Source organism: Ochotona princeps, chromosome 9, assembly GCF_030435755.1.
Source record: "Ochotona princeps isolate mOchPri1 chromosome 9, mOchPri1.hap1, whole genome shotgun sequence".
Lineage (NCBI taxonomy): Eukaryota > Metazoa > Chordata > Mammalia > Lagomorpha > Ochotonidae > Ochotona > Ochotona princeps.
The window spans coordinates 78,977,342-78,990,841 of NC_080840.1; the positions used below are offsets into that span (position 1 = coordinate 78,977,342).

General features: G+C 43.5%; 2 protein-coding genes across 2 annotated transcripts; one reads left to right on the forward strand and one right to left on the reverse strand.

Moving 5' to 3' along the window:
• Nucleotides 1-1,634: 1,634 nt before the first annotated feature.
• Nucleotides 1,635-2,603, forward strand: LOC101528524 (olfactory receptor 7A10-like). The gene has a single exon (XM_004599033.2). It carries the CDS (start codon nt 1,635-1,637, stop codon nt 2,601-2,603), a length of 969 nt encoding a protein of 322 aa, XP_004599090.2.
• Nucleotides 2,604-9,651: 7,048 nt separating this feature from the next.
• On the reverse strand, nt 9,652-10,535 carry LOC101523981 (olfactory receptor 7A10-like). The gene is made up of 2 exons (XM_058668420.1): nt 10,131-10,535; nt 9,652-9,845 (listed from the first exon to the last, which is right to left on the reverse strand). Exons 1-2 carry the CDS (start codon nt 10,477-10,479, stop codon nt 9,652-9,654), a joined length of 543 nt encoding a protein of 180 aa, XP_058524403.1. The 5' UTR covers nt 10,480-10,535.
• Nucleotides 10,536-13,500: the final 2,965 nt, after the last annotated feature.

A 13,500-nucleotide genomic window follows, 5' to 3' on the forward strand; every position in this document is an offset into this window, starting at 1 on the left:
TTAGATGCTTGATTTTTAACGTTCCACTCTTTTCTACTGGACCTTAACGATTTATAATTGGAACGGTGTGCTTCCAACACCAGTGAAAGTTCTTCTAATGATCTCTCCGGAGGTCCCTGAGCTTGTTAGCTTCTCCTTGGGGAAAGTTCTATTTATTTGGCAGTTTAAAAAAATTATTTCTGTACAAGGCAGATAATGGACAAGCAGAAATGCAGCCAATGGGAGAGTCACAAACTCAAGTAAAGTGTATGTACTGTTTGCACTCTGTCAGGACAGTTGGTGTGACAGTGACAGTGACAGCCCCACAGAGCTCCTCTCCAATGATGTGACTAGGATGGGTAGAGCGTTCATGCCACATGAAGAAGGGGACCATGGTTTTCGCCTGTGTCTCACAGGGTTTTGAAGGAGATGGTAGAAAAACAGGAGTAAGAGACAATGTAAATTTCAACTAACTTTCTGATGCTCCCACATGCCCAGACTATACATGATATTATTGACTGTGCGTGTACATGTGTGAGGTGGATAGCAAAGACAATAACAGAAAAAAAGGGACCTAGGCTCATCATGTAGTCTCCAGCATGCACTGGTTCAAGTTCATGGTTATTTGATTTTCTCATGCCGAAAAGACTTAACTGTCGTTTGAATGCTGACCGTTTCACAAGGTTGTGATTTCTCTCACTTGTGGACAGTGGGAGGTGAGGCACAGATCCCATGAGGCTGTGTAATCCCCAACTACCAATAAAAGCTGCCAAAGCACAGTGTTTGATCACTTCTCTCTTTTTCTGATATGTTTTGGTTAAGATGGGTATGTTGTAAGTCAAGAGCACCTGTGTCCTCGAGTGTCACACATAGTACAGTAGCCAAAACACACAAGCAGAGGTGGAAATAAAGCAGCACCCTTTTTGCTTCAAGGAAGGTGTTTGCAGCTCATCAGAGAAAGATGAACTGCAGTAACATTGGAAAGAAGGACTCCCTCCATTTGAAGTGCCATGGGGATGGACCTACTGCCCACCTCCATAGTCTCTAATCTCTTAGCCCTTTCCCTGTTGCCTATTCTTGGTTTTGGATTCTGCTGTGGTGGCACTGATCATCTGAAATGAGCCCTTCCACTGGGGCTCTACATGGCTCATGGCTCTTGTCAGACACACCATTTCCCAGACAATTTTGTGCACCTGCTTTATGTTCATTGAGATCTTTGTATTTGTCCAAATGCCATTTTGTTTGCTCGGTTTGCTTGACCTGGAGATACAGGAAAGTACAGCCCGATACACGCTGCTCTCTTATACCTTATTTCTTTCCTTTCCAGGATAGCTGTGTGTCCAGTGATGTGTTGCATGGTTTGTCTTGTCTTCTTCACTCTTAGGGATGGTTGTTTCTCAGAGTTGCTCACACACTGCTGAAATGTGCCTGGAACATGATGATTCAATGTCCTATCCTCAAGAGCATCATTGTAGCTGCAGCAGGCACAGCCTCATGAGAAAGTGAGGATCATCGGAGAGGAATTCTGCATCAGAGAAAAGAGGCATTCTGAGGGCATTAAACTGACATGAAGAACACACATCATGGCTTTGGCAGCTTGTGATTAGTGCTCACATCTACCCATTTTTTCACTTTTTGGTAGTCACATTGCTGACATGGAACCAAGGAACCACACATGGGTTGTGGAATTCTTTCTCTTGGGTCTTTCAGAAGAACCAGGATTGCAGCCTCTCATCTTCCTGCTATTCCTCTCCATGTACCTGGTCACTGTCAGTGGGAACCTACTCATTGTCCTAGCCATCCACACAGACCCCCACCTCCACGTGCCCATGTACTTCTTCCTTGCCAACCTGTCCATGGTGGACATCTGCTTCACCTCCACCACCGTCCCCAAGATGCTGGTGAACATCCAAACACAGAGCAAAGCCATCAGCTATGCAGGCTGCCTCACACAGATGTTCTTCTTTCTCCAATTTGGAGGTCTGGATAATTTTCTCCTGACCATGATGGCCTATGACCGGTTTGTGGCCATCTGTCACCCTCTGCACTATACAGTCATCATGAACCCCCAGCTCTGTATGCAGCTGGTTCTCGTGTGCTGGGTCATCAGTGTCCTGGCTGCATTGTTAAACAGCTTACTGGTGCTGAGGCTGAGCTTCAGCACACACGTGGAAATCCCTCACTTTTTCTGTGAGTTGAATCAGGTGGTCCACAGAGCCTGTTCTGACACCTTTCTCAATGACCTCATGATATATATTGCAGCTGTGTTGCTGGGAGGAGGTCCTCTGGCTGGGATCCTGTACTCTTACTCAAAGATTGCCTCCTCCATCCTTGCCATCTCATCAGCTCAGGGGAAGTATAAAGCCTTTTCCACCTGTGCCTCTCACCTCTCTGTTGTTTCCTTGTTTTATGGAACAGCACTAGGTGTGTACCTCAGTTCAGCTGTTACACAAAACTCACGCTCAATTGCAACAGCCTCGGTGATGTACACCGTGGTAACCCCCATGTTGAACCCCTTCATCTACAGTCTCAGGAATAATGATATCCAGAAGGCTGTGAAAACACATCTGAGAGAAATCTTCCGATGGCCATTTTTAAGTCATAGCCACAAATCAGACCTTTAAAACTCAGGGCTTGCAGATGTGCCAAGTAGAGCCTCCCCCACCCACCTGCACTTCTGCTCATTTTCTGAAGTCTTGGCATTGTTCTACAATTTGTATTTTGCTGCTTCCTTTCTGATGTTTTCATTTCTCTTGGAGTTTCACACTTCTCATCCTTGTTCATTTTTCCCTCTCCCAACATCATTTCCAGGTTAAAATTAAACCACCTTGATTTCCTTTCTGAGTCATAAAATGATATGGTGTATTTCTCTTATAATAATGAACTACATTCACCACCATGGCAATTTCTTTGGGTCTATGACATGATGATAGTTTTGCGTGTTCCTGGAATAAAGCAGTTGGAGATACATTTATGCATCTTTGTCCAGTCTTGTGACACCTAATCTTATTCCTGAGCCTGACGCAAAGGCTAAATCCTCACCTTGCAAGTGCCTACACCCCATGTGGGTGCCAGTTCTTGTCCAGGCTGCTCCATTCCCCATGCAATTTTTTGGTAATGGCCTTGGAAAGCAGCAGAGGATAGCTCAAACCCTAGAGTTTCTGCACCGATGTAGGAAACATGGAAGATGATCCTGGCTCCTGACTTTGGATACATTCAACTCTGGCCATTGTGGCCATTTGAGAATTGAATCTGAGAATCGAAGATCTTTCTCTCAGTCTCTCTTTGTAAATCTGATCTGCCTTTCCAATACAATTAAATAAATCTTTACCAAAAAAGGTTAAGCTCCTGCTGGATGATGCCAATATATCATATCAGTGTTCTTGTCAAGTCTCAATTGCTTCGTTTCTAAATCAGTTCCCTACAAATGCACAGAGGGTAAAGCTGTTGGGGGTCATTGGTGGGCGTCAGGCAGGGCATGGGTTGCCTTGCCCAGATCCTTGGGCTCATTTTTGCAATAGATGCCAGATCCATGAGCCCCAGTAGAGGGGTTCTGGCAGGTCTGGGTCACATGTGCCAAGACCTTGGGCCTCCCTATGAGAACAGGTCCTTTTCATTGAGTAAGACTGAACAGTGGGTTGCAGGCCCTTATGCACATGGAGAATATCACAGCTCATTGGATTCTGCAGAGGACAGCTGGTACCACAACAGGGGAAGGAGAACAAAACAAATTGGACAACTACTCTAGACAAACAATGTCAGCAAAAATCTGGGCAAATGGAGATGCTAAGGTCAATGGATAGCGGGAATATTTCCTCATCTTTGGATCGGCGAGATTGAGAACATTTCAGAACTATATAAACCACGTGGTCAGAACCCTCTGAAAGTGCTCCACATCAGGGCCATAGGTTGATATTGGGCCATTCTCCATCCCTGGGTACTGGGGCAGTTTGGAGGCTGAGTATGGATTCTCCCGTTATGTCTCTCCTTCCCCTAGAATAAGGCAGAAATAGAAAATTTGGAAACAATGATCACACTCACTTTTCTCTAACCCTAAATCTTTCCCAACCTGATCAATTATGTGCAGATATCAAAAGTAAAATCTAAAAACTGAAAAAGAAGTAATAGTAACCAATAACTACCCAGTAGCAACCTTCACCATGGTTGCGTCTCAGAGGGTCCACCACCTCTGATTCTTCGCCATGCATTTTAATCTTTCTGTTGGGCAGGAGAGGAGGAGGAGGGAATGGCTATCCTTAATGGTTGCTTTGTTTGATTTATTAAATTCACAGCCACTACTTTAAAAAATTATTTACCGAAGAAGGTTAGGACCCTGTTAAATGATGCCAATTTAGCAGATCAGAGTTCCACTTCTCATCTCAGTTGTTCCACTTCTCATTTGGTTCCCAGAATATGCTCCTGCCACCTGCATGGGAATTCTGGATGTCATTCGAGGTCCCTGGTCTCATCTTAGACAAGCCATAGACTGTGCAGGCATTGGGCAATTAAGCAGTGGATGGTTGCTCACACTCTCTTATCTCTTTCTTCTCTCTCAGCATGGATTAAACAATTAAGCTTATTTCTTATTTCCCTCTTAACTCATCTTTCTCTCACCTTCTCAGCATACCAGCATGTCTTGCAGCAAACACTGGCATATCACTCTACTGAACTTTGCTCATATTCAGTTCTGTCTTTACATTGTCTCCTCTCAACTGACACAATGTTGTCAGGCACTCTTGCTGACCAAATGCACATGTGGACTGTTGTGTGCAAAGGACGTTGTGTTTTCACAGATAGGCTCCTTATGACTAGAGAGTCAGAGATGACAGAGCAACATGTTCTATCTTGCATTGAATCACTGAAGAATATTAGATTTTGTTCATGAGTGGCAGAGAGACAAGATGAAAGGTAGTTCTCACCAACTGGGTCACTCCTCAGTTGCTGGGGTCTGTGCAGTGGGTGTGGAGGACACGAAAGTGTGTGGAGAACTGTTCCATTACAGATAGGGCTGCAAGGAATTTCCCTCTGCATGGCACCTACAAGCCATCTGAAGGCAGTTCCAACTTTCTTTGCATGTACACTGGACCACCCATTGAAGAATTCTGTAATCTATTCAGGCATTGTTTACTGCTGTGGAGTTGTTTTTTACTATCAACGTGAGCTTGGAGTTAATGTCAGTGATAACTGCAAAAGGACCTTTTATTCAGACTGTCTATGTCTCTGCTGCCCCCATTTGACCATCCTTGATCTTTAGGTTCCCCGCCCCCCCGCAACTTTTTTTTTTTGTAATGCATTTCCTCCCTTAACTGATTCAAGATTAAGTTGTACAATGAGGATTGTAGTAGGGATGTGTTACTGATTGATATTGAGAATTTCTGTTGAGAGCTTTAAGATGAAACAAAGGACAGAATTATCCTTGGAAACACCCACTTGACCAACAGGTGAAAAGTCTGTGCCAGGGCTTGTCACTGGTTCAGTATAAATAAAGGGGACAACTTTTTTGCGTTGTCCATTACGATCATGAAATCATAATGGTCCATTTATTTCCTCTTATGCCTACTCCAAGCACCCTTTGTGGATTCAGAACTCAGCTGGAACCGGGCTCCGGTACTTGGTGACTGCAGCTGCTGAGCCTTGGCCATGAGCTGATGTTGGGAGCTGGGATCTGAATCTGGGTCTCTCATTGCCAAACAGGAGAGCCTTAATGGGTGCAGGCCAGCTGAGCTAGGCAACAACCCAGCTGACAAGTTCCAGGAATAGATGTGAATAACATCAGGCAGGATTGCAGCAGCCCCTGGCAGGTGCAACATCTGATGCTGGGAACATGCCTGGCAGGGGAGCTGTTGGCATTTCCCTGCTAGACTGTACCTACTGCTGGGTCACAGCACCCATCAGTTCATGTCTGATTTGGGTCTAAGCAACAATATGTCCACTGGCTGGTTCAGGTGATGAACTGAATCTGACCCCGGCCTAGTCAGTGCACACAAAGGTCAAATCTGAGGTCACCCCAGGTGAGTTCTCTTGCGAGTTCCCCAACTATATCCTTAAACTCTAACCTTGAAGTGCAGGTGTTGGACTAGGTTTCCCCAGTTGCTGATGCCTGAGTAGTGGACATCATGGAGACATGAAAGCCAGCTCCTCTGGGTCAGTGGGGGATGTTAATTGTCTCATCAGAGGATGGTTCTTAAAAGTACCTATGGGTTCTTTATCAGCCTGGCCTGAACCCAGACCAATCCACACACCCTGCTGACAGATACTGTGGCCTTGCCCAGCCTGGTCTACCCTGAACTCTGCCCTTCACTCAGCAATGGGAGCTCTAGCCCAGCAACGGAGTACCAATAGTTTCCCTAATAGGCCCATTACCATTGCTGGATTTTTTGTGTGTTGGTAGGTGCTTCAACTCAACCTGTCCTGGTACATCCACAGTCTCAGCTCTTGCAGGTGGGTGGTGCAGCCCATCACAGCTGGGCACAGCACACATCCTTTCCAGACTCTCTTGTGAGAAATCAATTGCTCAGGTTTGGTCTTGCTTGGCCTGCCCTCAGACTTGGCCCACAAAAATGCTGATGTGTGCTACAGACTTGCCTGTGCAAGCCCAGCCCCAAAGCCAACTCTCATGCTCCACAGAGGGAACTGCAGACTTGGAGGAGAGTTCCCCATGTTCTGTCACTGTGCCTGTTCCCAGCCCCCGGATCTCACACGTGCCAGTAGGGGCAGTGGCCCAGCCTGATATGACCTGCCCTCAGTCATGGGCCTTGCATGTGTTGTCCCCAGTTTGTCTCCTCACAGTCCCAGCTTCCATGAGTGTCGGGTGGATTCTGGTCATATGAGTTTGCGGTTAATCCCGGCATGGCCTGTCACCACCTCCAGTTCTCTGCATTGCCAGCTAGTGTTATTATTCCACTGAAGTGAGACTACAAATATGCTAGAGAATCTACTCCCAAATCCAGTTCTTATGCATTCTGATGGGTGCTGTTGCCAGTCTTTATGTAGCATATCATTGCACTGATACTCACAAACCAGCAATCTATGCTCACTTGCACCACCTTTGCACACACCAATGTGCCACAGGTAATCCTTTTTAGCCCAACCCAGGCCTCCCAGGTGGGCAAGTGTCTTGGCCTGTCCCAGACATACCCTTTGTTTTTCCTGTCTAAACCATTCCATCATACCTGTCTTCCTGCAAGTGCAGTGGCCAGGTCCTTGGAAGAACCTAGAAGTCATTCTCAGGTCAAACACACCCTCAGCCACTCCCATTCCAATATGTACCCAAGCCTCCTTCCCGGGGCAAGTTGTAGCCCCTGCTGCCTGGAACTATGGTGGGATGTCCCAACCTGCAGTTCCCCTGTTTCTCCACTTAGCATTTAAATAAGAAAGAACAAAAATAGAATTAAAAACTCTGCTGGCATAGGTTGATAGTTAACATAGATTTGGCATTAAGCAGGATGAGAATGCCTGCCAGCTACTAGCTGCTTCTCTTCCAGCACTATAATATTTACCGAGGCACAAAGCCCACTAGGTAGCTGTGCTCCAAGACTAATCCACTGTCCTTGAATTGTGCCTGAGAATGTGATGGAAGATGGGGCCTGCATGTCTGGGCCTGTGCCATCCATGTGCTTTGACCTGGTCTAGTTTTAACTGTTATGACCACTTAGGGAACAGGAAATCTCTCTTCCTATGTCTATCTCTTTTTCCCTCTCACTTTTTCACCTGAAAGTAAATAAATATTTAATACAGGCAAGTTGACCATGCTAAAAATATTTTGAAAGTATAGGTGTAGTTGTGCATATTTTTATTTTCTACATGTACACACTTTCCTCAGTTTGACCACCTCTATTTTAAACCTTTTGACAAGCTGATAAAGGAAGTGGAGACTAAAATTTTTAAACTAATTTTAAGTTGCCTAAAAGAGTCTCTGAGACGTCCACAGGTACAAAAATGAAAAATGAGAAATACTGTGGTTTACTTGTCAATGTAAAGGAGAAGCACTGTCAAAGAAGGAATATCTAGTTTTTTGGTCATATTTTTAAAGAAAATTATTTAAAAGACAGAAGAAGTAAGAGGAGGGAGGTAGAGAGAGAGAGAGAACCTCCATTGGCTGTCTCATTCCCAATGGGCCATGATAGACAGGGCTGGGCCTCCATGAAGCCAGTTGCTTAATCCTAGTCTACCAGTGGGTGACAGGAATCCACATTCATTTTCAGCATTTCCTAATGTATCTAGGAGTGAATCAGAAGTGGGATGCTGAGATTCAGACAGTGGCTTTCATGTGGGATCATGGCATTGCAAACAGCTGAATCTACTGAGTCTTACTATCGTGAAGCTTCTTATATGTGTCCCAGAAACAGCATGGAATTTCTAGAAATCTGATATGTGAGCCACATTACTTTGGCTATGTGGAAATGTAATTTACTGAGATAATCAGATTTCCTTGTCCATTGTTACTGTGCTATTATAAACTTCCAATGGCTTTTATGCATGGATATTTTAGGTGTTATTAAATGCTGGTAAGTGTCTTCTGAAAGCTTTTGAAAACAACCATAATCTGACAAAGTCTCAACTTTTTGATCTGGTTAGAATAGATCTTTTACTATAAATCTTTTACTATAATGATTCTTAAATGTATGTTATCTGAAAATGAATTACTAAACTAAGAAGAAAAATATTGAATTGTGTCACATGATGTTATTTTTAAAAAAGATTTATTTATTTTGATTGCAAAGTCAGATACATGCAGAGAGAAGGAGAGACAGAGAGGAAGATCATCCATCCAATGTTTCACTCCCCAAGCGGCCGCAATGGCTGGTGTTGCACTGATCCAAAACCAGGAGCCCAGATCCTCTTGCAGGTCTCCCATGCAGATGCAGGGTCCCAAGATTTTGGGCTGTCCTTGACTGCTCTCCCAGACTACAAGCAGGGAGTTGAATGGGATTAGAACTGGCACCCATAAGAATTCCTGGCGAGGACTTTACCTGCTAGGCCTTGGCACTTGGTGCTCACATAATGTTATTTAACAAGCAATCTTCTCATGAGAAATGTGGACTTTTCAATTTTGCACACATAAAAAGAGGTGCAGTTGTTCTGCCAATCAAGGTTCAGTCAACAAGCATCTGTTATACATAAACGAGGGAAAATACTACTCAACAATAAAATTTTACCTTTTTGCAATCAATCTGTGCAACTGGAGAACAGTATGTATACTCAAATATGCCAATTTGTAAACAGACAAATTTATGTGGTAAAGAGAATACTGAAATATTACAGGAATGAAAGGTAGAAAGCAGTCTACACACTGTAAAAAATAAATGTGGAATTAAAAGTTGTTTAGCACATAGACTAACACCTCATGCATTTCTATTGGAAATAAAATTTTATGGAAATAAAATTTCAGACCCTTTTTACTTTTGTAACAATGATTACTCTAATGGTGGGAAAAAAATGAAAAAATCAGGAAAAAAACTGTGTGCCACCAGAGAAAACACACAATACAATGCAATTATCTTTCATTTGCAGTGTAAACAGAGGAATTAAGCATTAAAAAATATAAAACTAGACTGTGAACAGACTGAGCAAGCTCTGCTTCCTCCTCTGATAAATTCATGCCAGTATCTGACCCTCAGCCTGAGACATGAGTCACTGATATTGCTTAGCCCAACACTGTGGGTTCCACCATCATTTAGGGAACAACAGTCTTTTCAGAGCCTTCTTCATGTCTGTGTTTCTCAGGCTGTAGATGAAGGGGTTCAGCATGGGGGTGACCACGGTATACATCACTGAGGCTGCTGCAGTTGAGGCTGAATTTGTGGCAGCGCTGGCACTGAGGTACACACCTAGTCCTGTGCCATAAAATAGGGAGATGGCAGAGAGGTGAGAGACACAGGTGGAAATGGCTTTATGCTTTCCCTGATCTGATGAGATGGCACAAATGGAGGAGATGATCTTGGAGTAGGAGTACAGGATCCCAGTTAGAGGACCAACTATAAAGAACACAGCTGCAATATATATCATGAGGTCATTGAGAAAGGTGTCAGAACAGGTTCTGTGGACCACCTGATTCAACTCACAGAAAAAGTGAGGGATTTCCACGTGTGTGCTGAAGCTCAGCCTCAGCACTAGTGAACTGTGCACCAGTGAATCTAAGACTGCTAAGACCCAGCACACGAGAACCAGTTGCACACAGAGCTGGGGGGTCATGATGGCTATGTAGTGAAGGGGGTGACAGATGGCCACAAAACGGTCATAGGCCATTACAGTCAAGAGAAAGTCATCCAATCCAACAAACAATATGAACATGAACATCTGTGTGAGACAGCCTGCATAGCTGATGGATCTGCTCTGCGTTTGGATGTTCACCAGCATCTTGGGGATGGTGGTGGAAGTGAAGCAGACATCGACCATGGACAGGATAGTGAGGAAGAAGTACATGGGTGTGTGGAGGTGTGGGTCTGAGAGGATGGCCAGGATGATGAGCAGGTTCCCAGTGACAGTGATCAGGTACATTGAGAGGAATAACTCAAAGATGACAGGCTGTAGTGCTGAGTCCTCTGAGAATCCCATGAGAAAGAATTCTGAAAGCTGAGTTTGGTTTCTCCTTTTCATGTGGTGCAGATCACTATCAGGAAGAAGTAATTTCAACTGAATCATATTTATGCAAAATAGACATAACCAACAGAGAAGAAATCAAAAATTCATGTTCCAGTTCAGAATGTAGGTCCCGTGTTTCAAATGCCTTATTTCCCTCTGATACCTCACAGTGGATCACTAAGAATTCCTTCCCACCCTAAGTCTTTTCCTAAATCATCAAAAACTTCTCACACTGCATGTGATGTTCTTTGATCACTTGAAAAATACCTATTTATCAGTGGTTGCAAACTCACCATGGAATTTCCAATTATATGTATGAAATAAAAAGCAGGGGATGAAGCAGTGTGTAATATGTAGTTCCAACTATCTTAGTAATGGGATTCAATTCTATTTATAAAGTGAACTGCAGTTAATTGGTATAACTGGAGGCAGAAGTGCTTTGACATTTAGTAAATGACTCAATCATGTTAAGCAAAGATGAATCACAAAGGATGTCAAATGATAAGAACAACTCAATATGGAGCAGGTTGGAAATGTATATACAACTGAATTATTAGGACCCTGCTTGCACAACCAAATTTGGTAGATATCATAACAGTGGGATGAGTCCCTGACTTTGAGGACAGAAAAATACAAGCTTTCACAAGTCCTCTTAAAATTGAGTAAAGGTTCATCAAAATGTTTTTGAAAATGCATCTAGCAAATGCATTTTTGTGCATCTATTTTATAAAATAGAAGGTTCATCAAATTTGGATGACGTTAGTATGGACTAGGGTATTTTTGCAACATTGTGGATTATAACAACCTACCTTCTAAATACATTTTTAGTTGCACTAAAGTACACTCAAGGACACATCAAAGAACTCCATGGCAGAAAAAAAAGGTGTTGACAGTGATCAATCCTTGTAAGTCAGAACAGTGAAGACAGGAATAAGTCAGGCTCACCTGACAGCACACCACGAAAGTGCTGAAAAATTGCAGGAGAGAATGTGAGGCATCAGAAACCCTTGTGTGTATCCAACTCACAGATGATGCAATGACTTTTGAGCAGGTGTCTTTGATAGAGCTCTTTCCACTGCATCAATAAAATAAAATTGAGTCATGTGAGAAGACAGTGTGAGAGAAGACAGAAGACTGTTAGATGTGTGTGTTCCAGTAGCTGCTACTCTCAGGATTTTTATGCAAGCATTTCCTCTTCCATGGCCATTTCCTGTGAATACTGGGAGAGTTAGCTACATCCCTTCATAACAATCAGAATGGACAGAGTGATAACTCAGTCTGCAGATGCTGTCACAGGATCAGCGGTAGTCATTGCCCCTCATCTAACCAGCTTCGAGTGGTGCACAACCAAGCTCTCTCACACTACAGAACTGACACAACCTCACTCCAGCCCATGTCCTTCCACACAGAAAATTCTTTCTCTACTCCCCTAGATCTCCAAATGCTGCAAAGCTGGCTATATGTAATCAAGGAAAGTCATACCACTCATTGTCTATTAGAATTGATCTTTTCTTGCCCTCGTTTCTTCATTAGTAATGCTTATGGCCATAGGACATTCAGCACTTTCCTTTCCTTTCAATCAATGACAAATGCATTCAATAGTTAAGTTTCACTAAGAGGGTCCATCAAAATGTGTCGGAAAATGCAGCCACATGATACACTAATTTTTATCCACACATTTTGAAAAATAGAGATTCAAATTTTGAATTTCTCTCCTAAGTATGGAGTAATATAATTTTTGCACCAGACATTTTGGAACATGACAAAGTTAGCTTTTAAATAAATACACATTTTTTTTTTCACGTAGGAATAATACAAATATACATCAAAGGACTCCATGGCAGAAAAAAAAGGTGTCAACAATGATCAGTCATTTTAGGTAAGACAATAAACAGAAAAATAAAAGTGTCTCACCTGACATCATCATACCAGGAAACTGAAATCTCAGGAGAAAATGTGAGCGCTAGAAACACTAGAGTGTATCCAACTCACAGATGATGCAGTAACTGTGAAGCAGGTTTCTTTGAGAGAGCTGTTCTTACTGTCTGGTTAAGATAACATTGGTTTGTGTGAGAATACAATGAGAGAAGTCCCTGAGACATGTGGCTTCAAGTAGCTGCACTATCAGGATTTCCATGCAGACATTTCCCCTCAACTGGTCTTTTCCTATTAATTTGGGGACAGTCAGTTACATCAACTCTTCACTTCCTGAATGGGCAGGGTGATGACTCAGTCTGCAGAGGTGGTTCCAGGATAGGAGTTGTCATTATCTCTAATTGGTTTTCAGTGGCTGTATGTGCTCTAGGCAGTTTATGCATCTCATTGTCTATTAAAATTGATATTTTCTTGCACTCATTTCTTCATCAGCAATGACTATTGCCCTAGGAGATCCAACATTTTCCTCCCCTTTGATAATTACTGATAAATATATTTAATAGTTTAGTATAGCAGTAACCGCCGCAGACCTATACTCCAAGTGTTAGCTAGGTTAGCTCAGTTTTAGGTTATCCCCAGGGAAAGCTGTCTGTGTCCACAGCCTGGGACCCTTCCTGTCATGATTGCCAGGCTCACCTGCATGGGAACTGAGGGAAGAAGGTGATTGTAGGGATGCCCAAATTCCTCCCTGGATGTTGGATGCTGCTGCCTGAAGCTCGCTCCCAGGCACAGCAGAGAAAAGGAAGGAAGCTCTGGTCCCTGAGCCAGACTCAGGAAACGCAAATGCAACAAGCAGGCTGCTTCTAGCCCAAGGTTTCCCAGTCTGAGGGATCACAGTAGAGGAGCTACTTACAGCTCCTGGCACCTGCTCATTAGGCAGCTCCCTGACCACTAAGCACCTGATGGCCCCTGGGACTCTTGGCTGGACAGCAAGCAGATGTTTCCCAAGAGACCATGATGGACTCAGGTGAATCCTCTTTCTCTTGTTCTGTAATCTCTGTT